General features: G+C 48.3%; 1 protein-coding gene across 2 annotated transcripts; it reads left to right on the plus strand.

The window, feature by feature from the left end:
• Positions 1-928: 928 nt before the first annotated feature.
• DDX46 (DEAD-box helicase 46) lies at positions 929-19069 on the plus strand. Of its 2 annotated transcripts, none has more exons than XM_054389409.1 (23): positions 929-945; positions 1772-1957; positions 2168-2308; positions 3254-3359; positions 4138-4303; positions 4503-4654; positions 4955-5068; positions 5744-5909; positions 6268-6388; positions 6629-6804; positions 7173-7294; positions 7685-7763; positions 9546-9628; positions 10190-10354; positions 10743-10905; positions 11799-11992; positions 12785-12922; positions 13610-13759; positions 14427-14606; positions 15166-15384; positions 16179-16323; positions 17203-17276; positions 18365-19069. In XM_054389409.1, the coding sequence occupies exons 1-23, from the start codon at positions 929-931 to the stop codon at positions 18410-18412; spliced, it is 3105 nt and encodes a 1034-aa protein (XP_054245384.1). In that variant the 3' UTR covers positions 18413-19069. The 2 variants fall into 2 exon arrangements, with proteins under 2 accessions (XP_054245384.1, XP_054245385.1); XM_054389410.1 differs by having other exon boundaries at positions 14427-14600.
• The last annotated feature ends 6698 nt before the right edge of the window (positions 19070-25767 follow it).

Genomic DNA, 25767 nt, shown 5'->3' on the forward strand with positions numbered 1-25767 from the left:
AATATTTATTCAGAAGCTCTGGGTGTGTTTATATTAGGCATGAATTTCAGCAAAATGAACTGGCTACATTTAAATTAAGGTTGAGTTATGTAAAGAATGAGTTTGCTGGAGACCTACACTTGTTCTGACTCTATTTATATCCCCAGATATCATACAAATAAATTATATAAATAGTGTATGCTAACATCTGCAAAAATCAAAGAAATGTTAATCTTCAGAATTAAAATTTTCATCCTACAGCCAAATATTAGGAAAAGAGCTGACCCAGCTGCTGTACATCCATTCAGCTCCTTGCACCATCCTGTGCAAGGAAGGATGAAGTGGTTGTTCTTCTCAGGTGGTGGAAGAAATCCTTAAGAGACCTATCCTGGAACTCTTCAGCCTGTAAAAACATGGGTTTTGTCCAATGACCTCAGGCTGGGCTGGAGGAACCCTCCCTGCCCCTGGGTGAGCAGACGCAGTGCCAGGAGGGGCTTAAGATAAAGGACTCACCTTCCCTGGAAAAACTAATCCCTTTTATTCCATTTTTAACTTACCTCTGTTCATGGACAGAATTCTGTTGAATGTTTATTGCCAAGCTGATTGTTTTCTATTAAAAGTCTGTTTGTTACTCCCTTCATTGCAGTTTGTCCTGGCTCCTGGAGGGGTGGACAGCTTGCACCGGGCAGCCCGCCTGGAGCGGGCAGCTAGGACAGGCCTGGGGCCTTTGCGGGGGACGGTGGCGATGGGCGGGATGGTGTGCAGCTGCCCGTTCGCGGGGCTCTGTACTCGCTTGCACAGTGCGACCTCCGGCCGCTAGGCGGTGCCGTATCCGGAGGGCAGGCCGGAAGCGGGAGGCGGCAGCTTCCCGCCGCGCATCTCGTCCCGGGCGCTGGGGCGCGGAATGGCCGCCGCCGTCTAGCGCAGGGACCGCGCCGCTACCGCCGCCATGGGTCGGGAGTCCAGGTGAGGGCAGTGGGGACGCCATTGCTGCTGTGGCCAACCTGGTCTGCACCGGAGCTCGCAGCTCGTTCGGGCAGTGGTGCGAGTGGTTGTGTGAGGAGAACAAAGGGCAGCGGCGGGCCGCCACGGCAGGCCCCGGGGCCGGGCCCGGCCCAGGAGCGAGGAACTGGCTTTGAGGGCAGGGCTGGGGGCTCGGGGCTCAGCGCCGGGCTTTAGGGCCCCGGTGGGCGGCGTGGCGAGAAGGGTGTGCACTCCGCGGGAACCGCCCGGCTCCCCTCTGCCGCTCTGCGGAGCCGCCGTGAAACCGGGCCCGGAGGCGCGGTCAGGCTCTGCGAGGGGGACGCGGGGTATAAGCTCTTGGTTGCGGTCGCAGCGTTGGGCTCGGAGTGCCGGGGCTAACGGGTACGAACCCCCGAGCCTCGCTGAGCCCCGCGGGCCGTTGCCGCCTTGTTTTATAGTAGCAGTGGCACAATGGGCTTTTTTTTACCCGAATTAGATATTTTTGCTTGTCCGTTTGACAAGTGTGTAATGGGAACCAGTTTGCAGGAAGGATTCCTGCTGTTAGAGTGGGCTGCTGGTGTGCTCACAGCAGGGCTGTGAAAGCAGGACAGTGGTCTGGCCAGGCCCTGCCTCTGATTTGAGCACCATCGGCTGACGAGGTGCTCACAAGTTCTGGGGACTGTCCGGAGTGCAGCACATTCAGATGAATAACCGCTTCGGAAGTGCCCACCCGCGGCTAGGCTGCTGCGGCTGAGCTGCCAGCTGTGCCGGTGCCAGCCGTGCCGGTGCCAGCCGTGCCGGTGCTCAGCGCCCTGTGCCTCTGCTGCAGGCACTACCGGAAGCGCTCTGCATCGCGGGGCCGCTCGGGCAGTCGCTCCCGCAGCCGCTCGCCGTCTGACAAGAGAGGCAAGCGTGAGGACCGGCGCTCCAGGAGCAGGGAACGCGACCGCCGGCGCGACAGGTCCCGCAGCAGGGACAAGAGGAGGTCTCGGTCCCGCGACAGGAAGCGCCAAAGGTAGGCCTGAGTCTTGCGCTCCGCTGGGCAAGGAGTCTGCCGTGCTGTGGGTGTTGTGCACCCGCAGCTAGCTACTGTCCTGCGGTCAGTGGCTGCTGGCTGCTGCACTTCGCAGGCTCCCAGCAGCTTTCTGCTGCAGTCTGTTTCTCAGCAGCAGGCTGCGTGGTGCTATGCCTAGCTGCTAAACCAGCACCCTGCTGTCTGTGCCAGGCGTTCCCGCAGCAGGGAGAGGGAGCGGAGCCGAGAGAGGAGAAGGTCCCGGAGCCGAGAGAGGAGGCGCTCCAGGAGCAGGAGCAGAGGCAGAAGGTCTCGATCTTCCAGTCCCAGCAAGAACAGGAAAGCAGAGAACAGGTACTGTGCTCTCTGACAGCAGCCATGTGGCATGGTGCCAGCACACCACGTATTTCACTGGGAGTGATGCTTGACTTCTTCCATCTTGACTTTAGAGCTGTGTCAAGACTTGCTGCAAACTGTTCTTTTTAACCCATTTCAGTGGAGTTTTCAGCTGCAGTTGCAAGCAGCAGAGAATCTTGCTGAACTGTAGGAGTGAGGAGTCTGTCAGCTGGGACAGCAAGCTGTGCAAAGCATAGGCAGGTCTGTGACAAGCTAGGCACTGTGAGGAGCTGGAATCACAAGGTCTTCAGGAGTAAGCCCAATGAAAATGGCTTAATGAGATTTAACTGGCTGAATTTAGCATTCATTGTCAAAGGGAGTGCGTGCTTGGTTTGGATGCATTTGGGTTGTTCCTTTTTGGAAGCAAGTAAGGGTAGTGCAGGCTGTGAAAGTCTGCATGTTCCACTTGAGTTACAGGAGCAGCTTTCCCCAGGGAGAGCTGTTTTTATGTCTTCCAGCCAGTGCTGTAGGCTTGGGGACATTCCGACTTCCTTGGCAAGATGCTAGATCACTTCACCTTTCTGTAGAAACTCAACAGACAGGAAGTGTTTAGCATCTCTTGTGCCTGCTGTCTTTAAGGAGGTGTAAAATAAGCTGCAGAACCACTAGAGTATCAGTTGTAAGTGTTCTGAAAGGAAGCCTGCAACTTCCCCTGGAAAGAAATGAGAAGAGCAGAGCCAAAGCTCATGAGTCATTGGATTGCAGTAGATTCCTCAGTTCTGGTAGTTAAAGGAACGGTTTCCATGACATGGAAAGATTCTCTGGGAGGCAGAGCACTTCTTAAGGTATTTGGGAGCATAAACCTCTGCAGAATGTTCATAGCTCTGTTTCTGCCCAACACATCTGCGTCCTCCCCTGAGAGAAGCTGCCATGCTCTGAGAACTCTTTGATCTTGCCTTTCAGATCAAGATCTAAAGAAAAGACAGAAGGAGTGGAAGTTTCCAAAGAAAAGAAAAAAGACAAAGATGACAAAGAAGAAGAGAAGGAGAAAGATGCTACCACAAACACCGTGGCCACGGAGGTAGAGCTTTTCACACTTAAGAGATTTAAGAACTTATACCAGGAACGAAGTTAGCCATAGATTACTGCATTGCCAAAAGAAAACCTGCTCTCAGGGCTGCAGGGGAGTGTTCTCTTCAGTACCACAGACTCCTGTCATGGGATGTGCTTCTACCTCTTGGCATGAGAAACATTCTCCTCACAGATTTCAAACTGCTTAGACCAAACCATAGGTGCAGGATCTCTGGTTTTTCACATGGTAGCTATCAGCAGAGGAGCTGAAAATATTTGTGGCCTCTGGACCCACACTGGAATCCAAGTGCAAGGGGAGAGGGAAGCTCGGTTTGCCTAGGTGAAGAGTGCCCAAACTGGCAGGGTCAGCTATCTTGTGAACTTGCAGGTTACTGGGCAGCTGCACTGCCAGTAAGGCTCCTCAGGCATACACCAGCCACAGGCCTTTGTACTGGAAGGGCTTTTGGAAGTAGAGAGTAACAGAATCCTTTCATGGATCAGTGACTAAAATGAGATGAAACTCACTAATGTGAGTTACTTATTTCTCCCTAGTGAATAAAGGAAAGTTTAATTTGCTATGATCTCAGTTATGAGAAGCAGAGTAGCAGCTGCATTGCTGACTTGCAAATGCATAGTTGATGTCAGTACTTTTCCCACTCCTATAAGTTTGTGTCTGTCCAGTGTTGCCTAGCATGCTCACCCCACAGCCAGAGTTGTGTGAAGAAGCACAGGCCAAAGGCTATTTATTTTCCCTCTTTGCTTGCTTTTTCTTGTAGAATTTTGATCAGAACAAGCTAGAAGAAGAAATGAGAAAACGGAAGGAAAGAGTGGAGAAATGGAGGGAAGAGCAACGCAAGAAGGCCATGGAAAACATAGGAGAACTGAAAAAAGAAATTGAGGAAATGAAACAAGGGAAAAAATGGAGTTTAGAAGATGATGATGGTATTTAACTTTATATAAAGCAGTTAAAATACTTCCTACTGGTATTTGTACGGCATTATCTTGAAAGCATTTAATGAACTGTTCAATAACAAAGCCTTAATCTGCTCATGGCTTCACATGGCTTAGGATCCAGTTGAGAGCAAGGAACTGGAAAGATTTATAATGCCTCTCTGATTCCCATCTCTCTTGTTCGGATTAGATGATGAAGAGGAAACGGCAGAAGGAGAAAAAGAAGGCAATGAGGTTGAGGATGAAGAGTTAGATCCTCTGGATGCTTATATGGAAGAAGTGAAAGAAGAGGTGAAGAAGTTCAATATGAGGAGTGTGAAAGGTGGAGGTGGGAGTGAAAAGGTAAAATCCTATACTGAGATTTCTTGTCTTTTAACAACAGCTTTGTGTTTTAGTGTCAGAATGGCTTGGGAAAAAGGGGGAAAGTGAAAAAAAGCCTAATATAAGTTAGATGTACTTAGTGCCTGTGTGCCTGAACTGCAGTTTCCCAGCGTTATAGCAAGAGTGACTCTGATCACGTTTCACTGAAGGAGGTGGAAAGCCCCCAAGCACACTGCCTGCAGCAGTGGCACATTCAGTGTGGTTTATGTGCTGTGGTTTCTGCTCTCTGTGACTGCAGTAATTCTCCTGACTGCTTTGTAGAAAACCGGACCAACTGTGACCAAAGTAGTGACGGTGGTGACGACCAAAAAGGCAGCTGTGGAGTCAGAAAAGAAGAAAGGGGAGCTCATGGAGAATGACCAAGATGCAATGGAGGTAATGGAGGTGCCTTGTCTCCGAGGGGTGATCCCCAGTATCAAACAGGCTGGGGAGTGATGAGATTGAGAGTGGCCCTGCAGAGCAGGACCTGGGGTGCTGGTGGGTAACAAGGTGCACTCGCAGTCCAGAACCAGCCATGGGTGTGGTGGTGTCTAGAGTGAGCGCTTGGAGTAACAGCCTGGCCCAAGTTGTGGACTAGATCCCCTGCTGCCACTGCAGCTCCACTGGGTCATGCTGAGCTCTGTTGTTGGTAGTACTTAGTAGTACTTAACTAGTTTCAAGCTGAGTTGGGTGCATGTCAGAACTGTGACTGCAGTGGGACACGAATCCATGGTGTAGTGGCTGGATCTTGTTTGCTAGTCTTTTACAGTTCCTGTGTCTTTTACAGTTCCTTTCCTTTACAAATCCAGTGATGATTTCTGAATGAAGGCTGCTAGTTAGTACTCAGAAAGTCATAACAGTGACACATAACACAGTGGAAGTTAAGGTTTGGGAGAAACGTGACAGAACTTAGCACTCTTAAACAGAGAGCAGCTTTGCAGTGTCTGTCCCAATAGGGTCTAGCAGGGTAAGGAGTAGCTCTTGCTTCTGAAAAAAATTCCTCTGTAAATGAAAGCCCAGAGCTCTTGGAGTACCACTCACTAAGATGCACACAAATTGTGATCTCTGCAGTATTCCTCAGAAGAGGAAGAAGTTGATCTTCAGACTGCCCTGACTGGCTATCAGACCAAGCAGAGAAAGCTGCTGGAACCAGTGGATCATGGGAAGATAGAATATGAACCTTTCAGGAAAAACTTCTATGTAGAAGTGCCAGAACTGGCCAAAATGACTCAGGAAGGTAAGGCGAAGTACAGCCAGAACACCTTGGGTACTGATAAAGAGGAGTGATACTGTTTTGCAAAGAAAACAGCAGATTCTTTTGGAATGTAAAGAGCATTGGGAGCGGCTTGGTGTGGAAAACCACTGAATTGGTTAGATCACTGTTACTGAGAACTTCACCTAATGATCTGTAAGGCTTTCATTGAAAAATATTTCTGAATCCTTTCCACCTGCCTCCTGCATTTATGTGTAACAAGCTAAAAGCTGTTTTTCTGGTGGTGAAAAACTGGAGTATTTCACATTCAGGGACAGATGGAGAACATTTGGATCAAGGTATCAGAGAAACCTCAAGTTTGACTCTGTTGACTCTGTTTCAGAGGTGAATGTGTACAGACTGGAGCTGGAGGGAATTACAGTCAAGGGAAAAGGTTGCCCCAAACCCATAAAAACCTGGGTCCAATGTGGTATTTCCATGAAGATTCTCACTGCCCTCAAAAAGTAAGCAAGCACTTGAGGAACTGTACTGTGTCTGATTTTGTCACTCAGCTCTATCATCAGTTTATTAGGTCACCCTTCTTTGGGTTGCATAGTGCAGCATGCTCTTGTTTGTGGGTGCTGCCTGTGTAGGCACAGAGTGTTCATCGCTCAGCATTGAGCTGTTGTTATGAACTGTTCTTGCTGACATTTGTGTCATGCTTTTGCTGCTCTCTCAAACCCTATTTCTTCCCTCTCTTCAAGACATGGCTATGAGAAGCCCACCCCCATTCAGACCCAGGCTATCCCAGCCATTATGAATGGACGTGATCTGATTGGCATTGCTAAAACAGGAAGTGGGAAAACCATTGCGTTTCTGCTGCCCATGTTCAGACACATTATGGATCAGAGAGCGTTGGAGGAAGGAGAAGGTCCCATAGGTACAAAATGCTATATAAATAAATAAAGGCTGAGGCAGATGGGTCTTTAGAAGGGTCTTCAGTTCTTCTCTTGATTCTAGAGGAGAAGGCTCTGCCTACTGAGTGGTTTTGTTTTACTGGATGGATGATGAGCAAGCTGTGTGGTGGTGTTTGTGATCACTGTGCTGTCTACCCTTGTTCCGAGAGCACTTGCTCTTGGGAGACTGTATTCCTTGGACCAGATTGCCACCTCCTCCTCCTCCTCTCTTCATTTTCTTTGTCTTCAAATAACATGTTATGGTTGTAAAGATATTGGCAGGGGTTGACTTTTGTTAGATAAGCAGCATCTCTTGCATGGCAATCCGCCGTGACAGTTCTTTGCTTTCCAGCTGTCATCATGACACCGACTCGTGAGCTGGCTTTGCAGATCACCAAGGAGTGCAAGAAATTCTCTAAGACGCTTGGACTTCGAGTGGTCTGTGTCTATGGAGGGACAGGAATCAGTGAACAGGTACCACTGGTCACATTACTCTTGTACTCTATTAGTTGCTGTTAGCTTGGCAGAGAATTGAGTTCCATTCTCTTTTCCCTGAGTCCAGCTGACGGCTGACAGCCCGTGATGGAGCATGGCTTCTTTAGTGCCAGTTGTGCTTGGTGTAGAATGGGACATTCCTTCTGGGCCTGTAACTATATAGAAGCCATCCCCATTGTAACTACTTAAACCAGTTTGCCAGAGGTTACTCTCTGAAAGCAAAGCTTTACATGAACAACTGCCATGAGTGGAACTGCTGTGTTACAGCCTGTGAGGTTTTCTTTCTGGCCAGGTGGTAGGTGCTTAAACGAGAAAACCTCCAAAACCATAAACCACTGCAACAGTTTGTTTCCTGTGTTTTACAATCAGATAGCTGAACTCAAAAGAGGTGCTGAGATTATTGTTTGCACGCCTGGGCGTATGATTGACATGTTAGCAGCTAACAATGGTGAGTAGAAGACCTTTTCCTCTGGAGAAGTTTTTTGCTCTCTGTTGTGTAATTCTAACAAATTCAGAAGATCATGTCTTTTGATAAATGGTCTTATGGAATTTTCTTAGATCTCTTCAGGCTGCACTCTCTAGCTGTTGAGAATATACAGCGCTAAGAGCAGGTTTAATCAGATTGGTTTGACTGCTTGGGGAAGGCTAGGAAATGCTACATTCTTGAATGAATGTTTGAATGAATGAATTCTTCAACATTCTTAAAGAGTCTCTGAGAATATCATTGTTGAACTTAAAATGTGCTGGCCCAAGTTCTTTAACTTCCAGTCATGTAGCTAATTCCAGTATTTAGATGCCTTGTCTGCCCACTGATCCTTTATTGCTCTTAGTGCAGCTCAGCAGTTACCTGCTTTTGTGTAAGAGCCTCTGACTCTGCCTTTCTCTGTTGGTTTTAAAAACCAAACAGACAAAGAAGCCCTCCCTAAGTAACTGTTGGAAAGAACTGACCTTACCTCAGATCCTCAGAGTGATGCAACAGAGCCACTGCAGCTTGAAGAGGTTTTTTCCTAGTGTAACCATTGCATGCTTATTAGATAAAGTTTTATTATTAAATTATTCCACATCAAAACCTCTACTAAACTGTTGACATTATTTAACTTCTGTGGAAAAAGTACCTTCAAGACATATAGAACTGGGCTTCAAGACTTAACTCGTCAAAGGTAGGTACATTAATGCTGTTCCCAAGTAATTTTACAGTTATCATTTGGGGATGAAAGTGTTAAGATACTGAATAGATCAGTAGAGTCTCAGAAGTCCTTGTTTTGTTCCTTAAGTATGAATTCTGTAATGCAGCACCAGGTCTCTCCAAAACAGTGTGAGGATTAAGCTCCAATTTGCTGAAGCTGAAAGGGCCAAATTCTGCTGTAGTTCTCCAGGCACGAGCCTGAGTGACACTTGTAGAGAACGTGTGTTTGGCAGTGTCACTGCACAGCTGCTTGGAGCAGAATATGTTCACATTTACACCAGTGGAGAATAGGATGCTTAAATCCCTGAGGTAGTCCTTCTCCTGAAGGGGAATCTTGTGGCTGTTTGGGAAGGGTGCTAATTATCCTGTCCATCTGAAGTTCCAAGTGTTGACAAATACACAACTTGCTTACTTTGTTTCCAGCTGTCCCGGAGTTTGGGGTGGTTCTTATTTTCTGTTCAGTGTCAGAGGGTAGACTGGAATGTTGCTGTTGCAAAGAGTGCCTGCTCTGTCGTGTGCATTTGATTAGCAGTCAGCTAGAGTCAGCATGATTAGCCTCAAACAGCTGTTCCTGGCTGCAGGGCAGTGTTACAGACTGTGTGTTTGAGAGCAGTTTGAGGCTGCAGCAGTTAGCACTGGACTTTGCCTTCCACACATGCGCTGTAATCTCTAATATGTTTTTTCCTAGGTGACGCTGTCAGATAATGGCTGATGTGGCTCCTTGCTTCCTCTCAGTCTTAGTTTTATGATGTGTTTTGGCGAGGGCAGTTTTCTGAATTTTACAGGTTCTTCTGGCCCTATGATGGTATGCAAGAGAAGAGTTTGACACAATAAAGGGCCTTGTGCATACTTACTTATTTCCCACAATCTTCTAGATGTGCTTAAAATCAGAACTTTCAAATTCACCTTGAGTGAATTTCTGTAAAAGTAATGAGTGTCTTTAGACACCTGTGAGACTAGATAACCTTAAAAAAAAGCTATCCTGAGGGAGAACAATTCCCCTTTGGTTCTGTTTCCGATGTGCTTTCTCCTCTCCTTTCACAGGCCGGGTGACAAATCTCCGCAGGGTCACCTATGTTGTCCTGGATGAAGCAGACAGAATGTTTGACATGGGCTTTGAGCCTCAGGTAAGCAGTGACACCAGTGGTGCTGCCACCAGTGGCATTTTTCCACTGAGAAAATCATGCAGTTCTGTGGTTTTGTTACCCTGCCAGTGAATGCTCGAAAGGATGTGCTGCATATGGACAGCACTTTAAGCTGGCTCTGTAATTTTTCATTATCCTCACTGGCTTTGTTCTCAACAGCTTGTTCAGTCTAGGATTCTAGAACTGCGATTCACTGTAGCCCAGTGCAATTCCTTGATGCAGGAATTACTTTAGTAGTCATAGCCTGCCTATAAATGTCTGCTGGCAATGTGCAGGAGACAGGAACCAAATGCTGGCAGAGTTGGTGACAGATTCCTTGCTGGCAGCTGAGGACACCCAGGACTCTCTCAGGTGTCACCAGGCTACGCTGTCATCCAAACTGAGGATAATTCCTTTGTTTCATTTCCTGAGCCACTGGGTTTCTGCTGGGCTGTGGCTGGGTTGCCTGTTGGCACTGGAGTCCAGGGAGCACAGGTAGTGCGGTCGGGCAGCTGCGCCTGGCGGTGGGCGCAGCAGGGCTGCAGCAGGCGGTGCTCTGTGCAGGTGATGCGCATCGTGGACAACGTGCGGCCCGACCGCCAGACCGTCATGTTCTCCGCCACCTTCCCCCGCGCCATGGAGGCCCTGGCGCGCAGGATCCTTAGCAAGCCCATCGAGGTGCAGGTCGGGGGCAGGAGTGTTGTGTGTTCTGACGTGGAGCAGCATGTGGTGAGTGGCACACCTCCCCCTCCCTTGTCCTCTCAGCAGCTGGCAAAAGATCACTTCTGGCCAGACCGAATGTAAATAGCATAAACCCATGGAATGGGCTGGGCTGGAAGGGGCCTTTGAAGGTCATTGGTTAGTGACCTGATGAAAAGATGATCTCAGAATAAACCAGCTCCCTGACCTTCAAGGACAGTGTGGTCACATCTATGAAGAACCTGGGTGTGCACTGCTAAGCTGACCAGCAGCTTTGCCACTGCCTCTGGAAACAGCCTAGAAAAGTCATCACCTGTTCCTGAGTTTTGTTTAATGCGCCCTGAAGGCGTTTAATGACTCAAGATAAAACTCTTCCTGCTGACACTCTTCCTGCTTTGCCTTTCTCTGTCTCTTCCAGATTGTCATAGAAGAAGAGAACAAGTTTCTGAAGCTGCTGGAGCTGCTGGGGCACTATCAGGAGAAAGGATCAGTGATCATATTTGTAGATAAACAAGAACACGCTGATGGGTTGTTAAAAGATTTAATGAGAGCCTCTTACCCCTGCTTGTCTCTTCATGGAGGTAAGCTGCAGCCTTCAGGATTTATATTAGCAGCTCCAAACTGGAGTTGGTGTTCAGCAGTTGCAGAGACAAATCAGTTCCTGGAGAGTTCTCATTGTTATTTCTTCTGAGCAGGTTTTGCTTTCTAATTGGGAAAGAGCTTTGTCTCATAATTTGCAAGAGAGATGATAGTTTCCGGGGACTGCTCTTCACTGTTCCCTGGGAGATGCATTGGAGTACCAAACCTTGTCTCTGTCAGCAGGACTGTTGGGAGTTAATACCCCATAGGGAATATCACTGCCTGGTGCTGTAGGGTAGTGCCTGCCATCGGGGGAGCATTAGATCACCTTTTGATCTGAGGTTCCACAAGAGTAGCTGACGTTTCACTTTCTGCCATCAAGCAGTGATAAAACAGCAGTGGGTTAGTAGCGGGAGAAGGAATCTCTTTACAGTATTGCCCATTCCACAGTACCTTCAACTTTCTGTACATAATGCTCTTAAAAATACAGTAACCCATCAGTAAAAAAAATCCACTGTTCATTTAGTGCAACGGGAGAAGAGGGAAGAATATTCCTGTCCTTCTGAGACTTCTGCTGCCTGGGGAGAACAGACAGAGCCTTATGATTAGGCTCAGCTGAACATAGAAAATCTTGTTAAAGAAACTTTTGAGGATCTCCATGTGGAACAGCATCTTTTTACAGGGGGAAAACTCAAAGTGTTGTTATTCTGGATAACAGACTGAGAGATTTGTTACTCTGGCTGATACGTTTTGCCTGTGGAAGTATGAATATATTGAAATTTAATTTGCTTAGGTTTGGGGTTGTTTGAAGTTGGAGGCTGACTTGACCTGGGCACAAATACTTTTGGCTCCAAGCAGAGCTCTGTAATGAACTGTTTTGTCTGGTTTCTTGTAGGCATCGATCAGTATGACAGGGACAGCATCATCAATGACTTCAAAAATGGAATTTGCAAACTTCTGGTGGCCACATCCGTAGCAGCCAGGGGCCTGGATGTGAAGCAGTTGATGCTGGTGGTCAATTACAGCTGTCCCAACCACTATGAGGATTATGTGCACCGAGCAGGCCGGACTGGACGAGCAGGCAATAAAGTAAGTGAGAGCAGCTGCCTGCTGGGGGTACCAAAGGTTCTTATTTCCTGCCTCACTGAGGGGTTCACAGGGAATAGCTGCAGAGGAAGAGCCTTTTCCTTTAGAGTGCAGCTCAAGCTTCTAAGGAGAACCGGTATAAATGTGCTCTGCAGTTTAGCACTGTAACCCTTGAAAGGTACATGATCCTTTGATGGGGGAATGTTCTTCTAAAGCCCAGCTGTACCTCAAAGTCTGTCTGGTTTTCACTGTTGGAAATGTGTACACTTAGAAGATTTTATTTACTTCAAACTGGAAGGAGCTGGATTTAGATTAGACATGAGGAAGAAATTCTTCCCCATGAAGATGGTGAGGCACTGGAACAGGCTGCCCAGAGAAGCTTTGGAGGCTCCAATTCTGGCAGTGTACAAAGCCAGGTTGGATGGGGCCTTGAGCAATCTGGTCTGGAAGGAGGTGCCCCTGCTCATGGCAGGGGGCTGGAACTAAATGACCTTGAAGGTCTCTTCTAACTCAAACCATTCTTTGATTCCATTTCCCAAACTCTTAAGAGATGACAAGAGTGAAAGGAAAGATGTCAGCTCCTACTATCTGTGGTTGGTTACCTCTACATCGGCTTCCTGGGACATCACCTCCCTCATTTGACATCCCTGCTGAAAAAACTGGGGCATAAATGTCATAGTTACAGCTGTGGAGCACAGCAACAGCAGCTGTGCCAGGGAGCTTCAGGAAATGTAGAGCTGAAGTGTCTGCAGAGATCATTCTTTGGTTCTTATCTTTTGAACTTCCTCTGACCAGGGCTATGCCTACACATTCATTACTGAGGATCAGGCACGCTACGCTGGGGATATCATTAAAGCTTTGGAACTGTCTGGGAACCCAATTCCTCCTGATTTGGAGAAGCTCTGGGCTGACTTCAAAGACCAGCAGAAAGCTGTAAGTAATCCTTTCTTCTGTCATGGGCCTTGCTCTGGCTTTAAGGGGTGTGCACAGAGGCCTGGGTGTATGGTACCTGCATATGAAGCATCACTGACTGCCCTGAGGGCCCATAGCTGTGCTTAGGTTGTGTGCCAGTGTTTCCAGGACTGGCATCCTGGAAGGCTTGTACAGGGCTGGCCCTCAGCATTTCAGTGTTGTCATGTGAGAGAGAAAGGCCTGCTGTGGAAGAGGCACTCTGGCTCCTAGCAAAACTCAGTATGAAAGATGCAGTTCTTTCCCAGGATTTGTATTGTCATTTCTAGAGCTCTTGCCTCCAGAGCACCTTGCTTGTGCTGACAAGAGTGACTTTGGAGATTTCCCAGTATAAAAACTGCAGGGTTCTTGGGGTATTTTGTGGGCTGGTTTTGCCTTTGTTTTGCTTTGTTTGGGGGTTTTATTATTATTTTTGCTGCATTTAAAATGTGTACTTACAGAAAATCCCAACAGTCGGTTGCTTCTGTCTGCTTTTTTATGACACTTGATTGTAAAATACAGTTTAAATTTGAAGAGCTTCCTAAGTTTGCTAGGTTTTGCCTTTTTAAAAATGTCATTTCAAAATTGTGTGATTTTATAGCTATTTTATGACTATCAGAATTGTGGTTTTGAACTCCTTAAGTATGAAAATACATGTTGGTTTTTTTTCAGGAAGGAAAGCTGATCAAAAAAAGCAGTGGATTCTCTGGGAAAGGTTTTAAATTTGATGAAACAGAACAGGCTTTGGCTAATGAAAGAAAAAAGCTCCAGAAAGCAGCTCTTGGCTTGCAAGATTCAGATGATGAAGATACAGCTGTTGATGTAAGCTTCTGCAAATTAAGATTTAAGTCGCTGAAGTTCCCGGGCTGTTTGGGTTCTCCTCAGTCAGTTCCATAAGCCATTGCAGAATGCCTGGATTGTCTGTTGACCCTTGTCCTGCACTGCTGCCTAGAGGAGTTACATTCTGTGAGTGGGTCAGTGTGTGTTCTTTGATCGAAATCATCCAAGGATGCTAGAAATGTTGTACAGGTGTGCAGACAAAGCTCTCTGAAGACACCGGAGGTCTCTTTCTGACTCTGGTTTTGGATACTTGCAGTCTGTGGTTATGGAAGGTCCCAGAAATTCTGTGTAGTATTACTCTTGTGTAATGAAGCAGAACCATTGCCCACATTACAAACACTGCACTGCTTGGAGTGTTTTATAGAGATTCAAATCAGTGTTTTCTATTTCTGAATCTTCATTAGATTCCTTTCCAATGTGTCTTAGTCTCCTTTTTGTCTCCTTGAAAGTAGAGAGTGTGCCAGCCTTTCCCTCATTGTGTGATCCTCGTTCCCTTTGTGGAGCTACAGTTCTGAGCAGGTTTCTGCCATTTACCCAAGATCTGCTTCCTTAGGAGTATGCCAACTAAAGGCTCTTGAGCGCTTGCTTCCTTTAGGATAGGATTATATGGAGGTAGATGCAGCAATCTAATAATTGTTTCTGCCTTTAGATTGATGAACAGATCGAGAGCATGTTCAACTCCAAGAAAAGAGTGAAAGACATGGCAGCACCAGGCACATCAAATGCCCCCACACCATCAGCTGGCAATGCAGAGAAGCTGGAGATTGCTAAACGACTGGCACTGAGAATCAATGCCCAGAAGAACCTTGGAGCAGAGGCACAAGTCTTGGTCCCCTTCCACTTTAAGGTCAGATTTTACAGAGCAGTTGTTCTGTTTGATGAAGGTGGTTCAGAGTGGTCTGTGGCTGCTAGTTCACCGAGTGTTTCTACATACTAATGCCAAGCTGCCTTGCTTAGCCCCTTTGTGGTGGGCTGGCTCAGTGATAAATTGTAGGATCTGTATCTGGTGAATGTGACTTAATCCAGAACTGGGAATGCTTGGTCTGCCCTGGCAGACGGTTAATTCCTTACTGATAAAATGGTAGGCAGGTGTGTCAGCCTTAGCAGAGTTGCTGGAGATCTCCCCATGCTGAAGCACGTGATACACAACCTGTTAGATGAGGTTAATGAGGTCTGGAATGCCCAATGGTGGTTTTGAGCTGAAGCTGGAAAAGGTCATCGCGATGCTTTCTAGGATGGGGTAAGGGGAGTTACTGAGAGGCAGGAAAGTTTGGAGGATGCATTGATATGGACAATGGTATTATACAGAAAGCTTTGCTGGAACCCTGGTTGGTGTGTATAGGGCTTCTTTGGCTACTTTGTTCTCACCATGGACCTGTGCCTTACAGGATGTGATGCAGCAGGCTACCAATGCTATCCTGAGAGGAGGCACCATCCAAGCTCCTACTGTGTCTGCCAAGACCATTGCAGAGCAGCTGGCTGAAAAAATCAATGCTAAGCTCAATTATGTGCCCATAGAGAAGCAGGAGGAAGAAAAGCAGGATGGAGGACAAAATGAATCCTTTAAGAGATACGAGGAAGAACTGGAGATCAATGACTTCCCACAGGCAAGTAACCATTTTGCATTAACCAAGTGTCAGTGGCAACTATTGAGCAAAGCTTCCACTGGGATCATACCAATAAAAGATGTTGTCTGTGCTCCTTCTCATAGCTAGTTGGAGTGACAACAGGATCTGTGATTGCTCCTCAGCTTAGAGATGCACGATGCTTTGGACGTACTCCTGAGACTATCAGCAAAACAGGCATTTCTGTCACACACAAATCTCTTCAGCGTGTGCTGCTGGCTTCTCTCATGTCATAATGAAGTAATTTTGAGGCTCTTGAGGAGATTTGGGACACTTTTTACAGGGTTCTGAAAAACAACTGGCAGTGGTTATTCCTTAGGCTTTGTTAATGACGATTTTAAGGTTTACCCTTTTTTTGTCTGTAACCAACAAAGTGTGCAGAAATAAAGAGCATTTCTTTTGGTCAAGGAAGTACTTGCAGCCATGAGCAGTGTGCTTGCCTGTGAAGTCTGTGCCTGCACAAAACCTGCTAAACTTGGCTGCTGCTTCAGAAAATCACAAGCAGGTTCTAAACTTTCCTTGCAGCAGGATGGAAGGTCTGTGGAGTTCTTGCTTCAGGAACACTGTGCAGCCATTCTCTTCTCTCCTTCCATCACTTCAGCTATTTCATTAGGAACTGTCTCAACTGGCAAGGTGCAGTTCCCAAGCAGAATTCCAGGACCCATTTCTCCCAGTGCAGCATTCTTGTTTTGTCTCCAATGTCACCTACCCTTGAAACTGCCATTTTGTGTGTTGCTTTTCTCTTTGCTGATCCTCCCACACCCTTTCCCTTGCAGACTGCCAGATGGAAAGTTACCTCCAAAGAAGCACTGCAGAGGATCAGTGAATATTCTGAAGCTGCCATTACAATCAGAGGAACTTATTTCCCTCCAGGCAAAGAACCCAAGGAAGGAGAAAGAAAGATTTATCTGGCTATAGAAAGTAAGTTTTCTGTACAGAAAATTACTCCATTACAGATCTGAGTCTGGTTTTGTAACTGGCCATGGGATGCCTGCAGTCAGATGTCTGGATGCTCAGTTACAGACACAGAGCCATAGAATTGTTCTGATTGGAAAAGGCCTCTAAAATCATTGAGTCCAGCCACTGAGCCCACACCTCCATGGCTGCTAAACCATGTCCCACAGTGCCATGGCCACACCTTTCTTGAACACCTCCAGGGACAGTGACTCTACCACCTCCCTTGGCGGCCTGTTCCAGTGCCTCACCACTCTTGCAGGAAAGAGATTTTTCCTAATACCCAATCTAGCCCATGAAGTAACATGCTTCAGCTACTTTGCAAATGAACAGAATTACTAAAGAAACTCTCTCCTTTTGATAAACTTTGTCAGGTGATCCATGGGGATCAGAGATGCTCCTCCTCAGAAGCCTGGCCTGCCAGTGCAGACATGTAGAGAGTCAGTTTGGAGGAGAGGGAAAGAAAAGAGAAAAAAAAATCAAAACAAGCACAAATGTGTCTGTGGCAGTGTGAAATAAGGGAGAGCATGGAACTACATGGGTGTGGGCTGTTAAAGGTATAAGAAATGACATCAGCTACAACAAGACAAACTTTGCAAGTCTCACAATGGTAGAGTTTTTGTCCAAGAAACCTCTGATCCTCAGTACTGCTGAACAGTGTCATTTCTGACTGCCTGGTTCAAGTCCCTTCCTTCCTCAGTCCAGCTGTGGCTAGCTGTGCAGCACTGGAGTGTCCTTCAGCAGACAGCTGAGCATGTGCAGCACTGCTGCTGAGAGCAGCCAGCAGTGGTTGTTTGTAGGCCTTACATCCAGGTGGTGTTGAAGATGCTGCTCTTTTGTCTTTAGGTGCCAATGAACTGGCTGTACAGAAAGCAAAGGCAGAAATCACACGACTTATAAAAGAGGAGCTCATCAGATTGGTGAGTGAGATACCCAGGACACAGAGCGAAAGTGCTTGATGAGATAATTTCTACAGCTGCTCACACTCTGGCATATGGTTTTATTAATAATGAGGACTGGGACCTATAGATCTCCAAAACACTGAGGAGCAGCCTAGAAAATCCATTCCTGTGTTCAGTCATCCAGACACAGGACTGCTGTCAGCCAGCAGATGGAGATAACACATTAGCAGAGCTTTCTGAGGGAAGGTCCCAATGAAGTCCTGAATTTCAACACCATCAGGCAGGAGAGAGGAGAATCCTTCCACTCATTTGAATACTTGATAGGTGTTGAGAGCTGTAGCTTTACAGCAGAGCCAGCTCATAACCAGCTGTGGTCAACACACTGCTTTAAATAAGGCATTGTCTTGAGAAACTGTGGTTTGGGTTCCCTGGTTGGACAAACCTTGGCTTTCTCTGGGATAACCTTCAGAGAATTGTTTTGCTTGGAAGAGACCTTTGAATCATCCAGTCTAACTGCTAAACCAGCACTGCCAGGGCACCTCTAAACCGTGGCCCTCAGCGCCACATCTCCACAGCTTTGCAACCCCTCCAGGGGTGGGGACTCCACCACTGCCTTGGGCAGCCTGGGCCAGGGTTCAACAACCGTTTTGGGAAGAAATTGTTTTTAAGGTCCAAAATCAACCTCTCTTGGCACAACTTGAGGCCATTTCCTCTTGTTCTATCACTTGTTCCTTGGGAGAAGAGACCAACCCCCACTTGGCTCCAGCCTTCTTTCAGGGAGCTGTAGAGAGAAGTGAGGTCTCCCTCAGCCTCCTCTTCTCCAGGCTGAACACCCCTGGTTTCCTCAGCTGCTCCTCACCAGCCCTGTTCTGCAGACCCTTCCCCAGCTTTGTTGCCCTTCTCTGGACCTGCTCCAGCCCCTTGGTGTCCTTTTTCTAGTGAGGGGCCCAAACCTGATCCCACTCTTTGAGGTGCAGTGTATGTGAGGCACATTCAGTGATTCTACTGCTGCTTTGCTGTGGTGTGACTTTGTTGTTGTCAGGGTTTACAGCAGTTCATTTCTCCATTCCCACTTGCAACTGATTCAATCTCTCCTTTCTTTGCAGCAAAACTCTTACCAACCCACCAACAAAGGCAGATACAAAGTGCTCTGAGAGTGGAGTTGCCTGTCTGCAGTGGCTGGTGCGTGCCCCTGGGTGGCTCCTGCTGTTTGTGCTGTTTACACTGCTGCGTGGACATTCACAACTTTCTTCTTTTCTCTCGTGGACATTTTTTAACAGAAACTTTGCTGAAACATCTTAATTCTCTCCACTCAAGTGATCAGTCTTAAAGCAGCCTTGGGTTGGTCAGGCATGATTTAATTTAAAAGTGCAGTTTCTATACTTTTCACCCTCAAGAACACAAAATAAAGCAGATTTTAATTTTTCTGACAGCCTGTACCATTCAGTAAATGAAACCACCTTGGGCTTTGTGTTGGAAGTTGCAGCTGCTCCATGCTGTGGGGATGTGGTCATGCCATAGCAGTTTGTACTGGAGCAGTGATCAGATTTTCTGATCCAGAGCATCTCTGGCTGGTCCCACATGCACTTGTTCCCTCTACTAGTGTTCCTCTAAGGTCAGAGAGCCTTTTAGAGTGATCAGAGTAGAGAATTTTACCCAGGAATGCTTGAGGTCTACTTTTAAGATCTTCTTATCCTTTTCATGTCCTAGTTTGTCTTTTCTCATCCAGGCAATGAGTAACTCCTGGGTTTTTTTGTAAAGTGAAATGTTTTGTAGTATGAAAATAGTTTTCCTGTTTGGTTGGTTGTTTTTTTTTCTGAACCTCAGAATTTTAGGATTTGATTTTTTTCCCCTCTCTCTCTGACAGAGAAATGAATCAAAGCCTGTTTAGTTTAAAAGGAAATTATCAGGAAAACAAAATAGAAGAAAGTTCTTTTATAATAAAACCTGACTTTGTCACTTTTTATAGTGTTCTTCTCTGTACATTGAATGTGATTCCCCTCAGGGCTGTGTTGTTGTTACTGCTAGGAATGGCTTTGAGTCCCAATCAGTAATGCTATTGATGGATGAATGCCACAGGTCCTGACTGGCACTGCAGTCAGTAAGCTGCTGGGCCAGGCAAGCCTTTTCTTTCTGAAGTCTCAGCCCTAACCATTAACATTCACAAGGGACACTTAACCACTCCTGGGCATTTCATTTTCATGTGTCCTCCCCTGGAGCAGTAGCAGTTTGACCTGTCTCGTTCCAGCAGCTGCACAACTTCCCAGATGATGACTGCCAAAAGGACTTGTGGAGAAAGCTTTTCCTCCCTGCCATGCTGAGGAGAAAGGTGTCCTGTGGAACCAGCTGTGTATGCACTGCTGCAACCCTGGAGAGGGAGGTCCTGCAGCCTGCACCATGGCTCTGGACATCCGCAGCTCCTGTTCTCAACTGCAAGTGATCTCAGTGACTGTGACTCTGCTGTCAGTGTGCCTGCAGTACAGGAGAGGAGAGATTGTACCAACGCTGACAGCACACATGCAGGGTAAGAACAGCCAATGCTTGCCAGTATTAATCCTTTGAGTGAAACAAAGGGAAGCAGCACATGCAGGGACACTGCTCAGAATGTAAAATCTCAAAGCCCTGTGGTTCCCTTTACTTCCAGTTTCCTCCTGCTAAGCTCTGGATTTTGATGTGTTTCATATCACTTGGTGGTTGGATTGTCTGACTTTCTGACAGTGTTCCCCAGAAGGGTGGCAGAGGTTGGGTGCCAGTTTGGACAACCTGACACCTGCTGAGGATCCTTGTGTCAGAGTGCTCAGCTATCTTTTTGGTGTCTCTTCAGAAGGGCATGGTGGAGGCACCTCTGGGGTTTCCAGCTGGGATTTTCACTGCTGGGTGTCAGAGATGCCACAGTGGATAACCTTTGCCCTCCAGGGGTTTTCAAATGCAATGGAATATTCCTGGGTTTAAATTCCAGTGAAAATAAAAATAATTTCAGTGTGTATTTTTCATAAACTGTTTTTCTGAATAGCTCATCTTTCCCATTTCACAGACTCAGAGGGGTTGGAAGGGACCTCTGGAGATCAGCCAGTCCAATCCCCTGTCAGAGCAGGCTCACCTAGAGCAGGCTGCACAGGACGGCACCCAAGCAGGTTTTTAATGACTCCACCACTTCCATTGCTTCTGCAGTTCTCTCCTGACAGTTAACCTCACACTTTCCCCAGCAAGATGATGTGTGCAGTCATTAGTGCTTGTGTTTCTCTGCTTGAAATGCAATAGCTGGGTAGAAGTTGTGCAGGTGGAGTAGCTGGCTATGCAGTGAGCACCACAGCCTGCACTTGGGATCTCCCTAAAATAAGGAATGCTGGAGTCCTAGGGAGAGAGTGTGCATGTTCATTATTGCAGTCCTGCAGCTATGTCTGCAGGGCTGAGGGGCACTTGTGGCAGGGTTAGACAGGTCTGAGTGTGTGAGAAGGGAGCCTGAGGTGCCAGAACTGGCTTCTGATCTGCCATGGACACCTCCCAGTCATGGTGTGCTGCTGAGCACCCCTGCTAAGAGTGTCTTCTCTAAACTTCCTGAATGCCCTCTGCCAGGCCAGGGAGGTGGTTCTCAGCACAAAGGGTGCTGTAAGCCCAGCCCTTGCCACGAGCCTGCTCACAGGCAGACCTTAGGGTCCTGTGCGGTGCCTTCCCTCCATCCCAGGGCCAGGCCCGCTGCACGCTCAGCCTCCTCACGTGATGCTCCAGGAATGCACTTTCCTTTGGTTATTTTTCTTGACCCAGATCTTTTCCAAATATGGTCTCAGTTTAAACAAGTTTGTGTTCCTAGAGCCCAGGCATCTGCAGGGACAGTTCTGGCTTCCAGCTCGCTGTAGCTGTATGGGGGGAGCACTGGCAGGGAGCAGCCTCAGAATGTGAAGCTAAAAGGTGAGCAGCTAGACTCCAGTTTGTCCCAAAATGTACATTTTGTACAATGTTTACACAGGACCAGGCAGGCAGATTTGTTTCCATCAATGTAGCTGCACTGGAAACAACTGTTTTTAAATAAATGCCCATTAGTCTGAGGGATTGCCACCCAAACACTGCTGCTCAGCTGAACCAGATTTAAATATTTCTCTTCAGTCAAACTGAGATACAAAATTGTCAAGCTGACCAGCACAAGGGAGCTGAATTAATTAGTGTCTCCAAAATAAGTTGTTCTAATGAGCTAATAAATTACTAATGACCCACTGTGGAGTAAGTACATTAGTCTGAAGTTTATGCTCTGGCTGCCCTCAGTGCGAAGTTCATCCTCACAAAGATGTTTCTCAGAACAAAAAATACCACAGGGCAGCTGCTCTGGAAAACCTTACACTCAACCAAAATCCTTACATCTCAACTAAAACCTGCACTTCCTCTGCCTGGGCAAGTGAATGTGTAGAAATAATGACAGCTCAACGGGGGAGCTGGTGGCAGTGCTGGTCCTGAGCTCTCCTGGTGTGCTCATCATGCTGTGGAGCTGAGGGCTGCTGACAAGCAGCAGGAATTGTGCTTCTAGGTCTTTTTGCTCCTTGAAAAGTTGGACCCACCAGTGACATCTGCAGGAGGGATAAGGAGAATGGGACTTTGCTGTCTGGCTGTAGGAAGGGACAACATTTCATTGTATCTTTCACCTCACAGATAATTCATGTAATAGTTGTTGCTGCTAGTGAGAGCAGAGAACAGGCCTTCAGAGGAAGGAAAGGAGGAGGTGAATTCCCAAGTTGAGGAAGGGCCTGCTTCAGGCCCTGGGCAGCCTTCACAATACGAGACAGACACACATCAATTTATCATTTGTTTGGTTCCTGGCTTCATTAGCACAGCCAGCAGGTGAGGAAACCAGACTCTGTTGCTACCAGACTAATACTTGAGTGCTGCAGGCAGTGGAGCTTGGTCTGCCTGGAGCATAATGCAGGGCAGACACACAGATCCTCACCTAGACCCTCACAGAGACCCTCACCCAGCCTGGGAACAATGCAGGGCAGACACACAGACCCTCACCCAGACCCTCACAGAGACCCTCATCCAGCCTGGAGCACAATGCAGGCCAGACACAGACCCTCTCAGGGGTACAGTGAGCTCCAAAGTCAAAGGTTTAGGTCTTGCTCTGCTGGCAATAGCCTGATTTTTGTTTCACAGCTCCTGGGGATGGAACCTTTCACTGCTTCACACGACAAGTTCCCTCCACTCTACTAAATGACCACTTCTGTGTTCTGTTGAGGTCATGATTTCCTCAGAGTAACTGCAGAGCCTGCTCCCAGCCTGTCTTCCATCCCTCTCCAGACTAAGACACTGAAAGGAAAATCAATATACCAAAGAGGTATCAACTCTGCCATTGTTTTTTTGGTGTGTGTGGCAGCATTTACAGCAAGAGTTAAAAACAGCAGAAAGATGAGGCTTGTAAATAAACTGAATCATTGCTAAATTAAGCTAAATAAATGCTGCTTTTCCCTGCTGCTTTCTTATATTGGAAGGGAGGATTCCTGCATGCATTAAGAAGCACTGGCAAAAAAAGGAAGCATCGTCTTGGCAGGATGCTTCACAGCAATTTTCGGCCTGAAGAGCTCCAAGTATTGTAAAAATTGAGTATCACAGGCCCGGAGTACAGCAGTCAGCTCTGCAAACAACAGCAGGAGAGGAAAATATTTAGAAAAAGAGAATTAGCCATTTGTAAAAGCTGCAGGGTTTTTTTGTTTGTTTGGTTGGTTGGTTGGTTTTTTTTTGTTTGTTTGGTTTTTTGTTTTTTGCCTGGTCTTTCTTGCTTTTGTTTTTCAAGTCCCTCAGAACATAGAATAGAATAGAATCAAGAAGGCTGGAAGAGACCTCAAAGATCATTGAGTCCAACCTGTCACCCTAAACCTCATGACTATCTAAACCATGGCACCAAGTGCCACGTCCAATCCCCTCTTGAACACCTCCAGGGATGGTGACTCCACCACCTCCCTGGGCAGCCCATTCCAATGGCCAACCACTCTCTCTATGAAGAACTTTCTCCTCACCTCCAGCCTAAACCTCCCCTGGCGCAGCCTGAGACTGTGTCCTCTTGTTCTGGTGCTGGTTGCCTGGGAGAAGAGACCAACACCCCCCCCCCCCCCCCCCCCCCGGCCACAACTTCCCCTCAAGTAGCTGCAGACAGCAATGAGGTCACCCCTGAGCCTCCTCCTCTCCAGGCTAAACAGTCCCAGCTCTCTCAGGTCAGTCCTTTGGGGACGTTGTGCTCATTTCAGTCCCTGTATACATGGTGTACGCTGAAGGTGTATGTGGCTGCGAGGCATGGCCCAGGGGTGCTCATCACCCAGGGGTGGTCCGAGGGCAGGGAGGTTCTAATCAGTGTACATTTGGTACAGATGCTTTCACAGTCAGTAACAGCCGTGGAGGAAAGCATCACTTGGGCACAGCCCTCCACAAATCAGGCTGCCACAGGTCACACTGGCCTCAGCGACAAAAGAGTAGGTTGTTCAAGTGCTGGGCACTCCACGTTCCCGTTTCTATGAAATTGCTGGTCCATAAAGCCTTGGTTATAGTGAAGTGCCATCACAATACTGAACTGTTATGAACACAGATGGATGAAACGGGGCAAAGCATTTCATACAAAGGTGGTGCTGCGAGCTGCCAGCCTGTAACGGTTCATGGGCTCACACTGGAATGGCTGCTGACTCAGCAGTGCCAGAAATCTAATAGATCAGTGCAGTCCTACAGCTTAGCTCTTCTCTAGTGGATTGTGATGTGAATGCCTTGGGGATGGCCATCACACTGCTGCATGCCAAGCGAAGTAATGGGGACACCAGGAGTCCTGAACTGGCTGTCATCCATGTGCTTAACCACTTACAGGATTTAAAATACACAGGACAATTTCTACGGTTTATTTTGCCATTTTATTGCATGGTGATTTACCCCTAGGAGACAGATGTAAAGCTGAACGCGAGCAACGCTGCTCTCATAGCCAAGAACACGAATGGTGGCTCAGTACAAACACCTCCCATCGGGGACCAGGCTGATGGGGATCACTCCCCTATGCCCAACGCCACAGCAAGCCATCCCAGCTATCCTCCATGCCGGCCCTCCCTATCCTGTGCAGGAGAGCAGGGCGCTGGCCGGGAGCCGGGCTTGCTTCGCACCTCAGACCAGTGCCGCTCCGCCGCCCTCTCGACCGCAGCACAAAATGGCGGCTAGTGCCCGACCCTGAGCGCCTCAGAGGCGGGAGGAGTCCCCCCGCGGCGCGGCCCCGCCCCGCCCCGTGCACGCTCGCCGCGCGCCCCAGCGGCGCGGCCCTGCTCGGGAGCGCGCCCCGCCCTGCTTCCCGCCCGCGCCCGCTGCAGCGCCGCTCCCTGCAGCTGCCCGGCGGGGTGTGGGGGAGGCGGCCGCTCGCTCCCGCCTTCCCTCCTGGTCTCCCGCCCGCTCGTCCGCCGCCTCGCAGGCCGCCCCGATCCTCTCAGGTAGGTGCAGGAAGGGCCCGCGTCCCCCGGCCTCTTCTCCGCGCGGTGGGAGGCGGCGGGCGGGCAAGATGGAGACGCGGCCGGCGGGGGAGGGGAGCGGCCAGTCCCGCCGCTTAGGGGGATCCCCCGGTCTGCTCCCGGAGCCAGGCCCTGCCTGCGCGCCACCGCAGGCTGTGGGAGCCCTGCCCCGCCAGGGCCGCGGGAGGGGAGCTGTGACATCGCCGCCCCGTCCCGCTGTCCCCACCGCCCGGGCGTGAGCCTGGCCGTACCTTGGGCCGAGGGGAGGAGGCCGCACCCTGCGCCCAGGAGACATTTAGGCCGGGCCCTGTTTTGCCAGCCGCGCCAGACAGGTGACATGCGAGGTGAGCCCCCATGAGTGACTTCAGGGCAGGCCGTGGCAGGGGGAGCTGCGCTACCCCTTTGTCCCTTCAGCTGGCCCTTGGCTGCTTCAGGTGGAGCTGGGGCCTTCTGCTGCGTCCCAGCCTGGCCGCACCACTCTGTTCTGGAATTACTTCAGCACCTACAGGTCCCCTGCGTGGGGACGGAGGATATGCGGTGCCTGTGGCTTAGGACGTATTTCTATTAGCGTGTGGGATCCTCATGCATAGAGGCCGTGGGTTTTGCCTTGGCATAGTTTAGCAGTACCTGCCTTCGTTCACCTGCATGCCAGGATGGCCTCTGGCCTGTCCCTTCTCTGGGTCTCTTCGTTGCCTGCCAAAAGGTCTGTTCTTGGGGCATCTTGGGGACAGTTCCAGACAGTTCAGTACATCCTTATTTGTGCATACCCTTCCAGGGTGATTTATCAGTGAACAGTTACAGCTTTAATTTGCTTCTTTCTGGGTATCTCAGTTATTTTCATCCACATGGGGTTTATTTTTTTAAAATTTAGAGCAGGAGGAACACTTGGTTAATATTTCTGAAATTATGATTTATTTCTGTTTCAGTCTTCACACGCTGCAGTGTCTTGTACAACTTTTGGTGTGTATCTGTATCCTTCAGGTTTTAGACTCAACCTTGAACAAGGAAAGCCTCGAGTGTTTGTCCATTGGCCATTGTTGAACAGATTCAACAAG

This window comes from Indicator indicator, chromosome 18, assembly GCF_027791375.1.
Source record: "Indicator indicator isolate 239-I01 chromosome 18, UM_Iind_1.1, whole genome shotgun sequence".
In the NCBI taxonomy this organism is placed as follows: Eukaryota; Metazoa; Chordata; class Aves; order Piciformes; family Indicatoridae; genus Indicator; species Indicator indicator.

Coding starts and splice junctions, on each gene's coding strand:
- DDX46 (XM_054389409.1), top strand. Junction 2,309..3,253: donor AACAGGAAAGCAGAGAACAG/GTACTGTGCTCT, acceptor CTTGCCTTTCAG/ATCAAGATCTAAAGAAAAGA. Junction 4,304..4,502: donor GAGTTTAGAAGATGATGATG/GTATTTAACTTT, acceptor TGTTCGGATTAG/ATGATGAAGAGGAAACGGCA.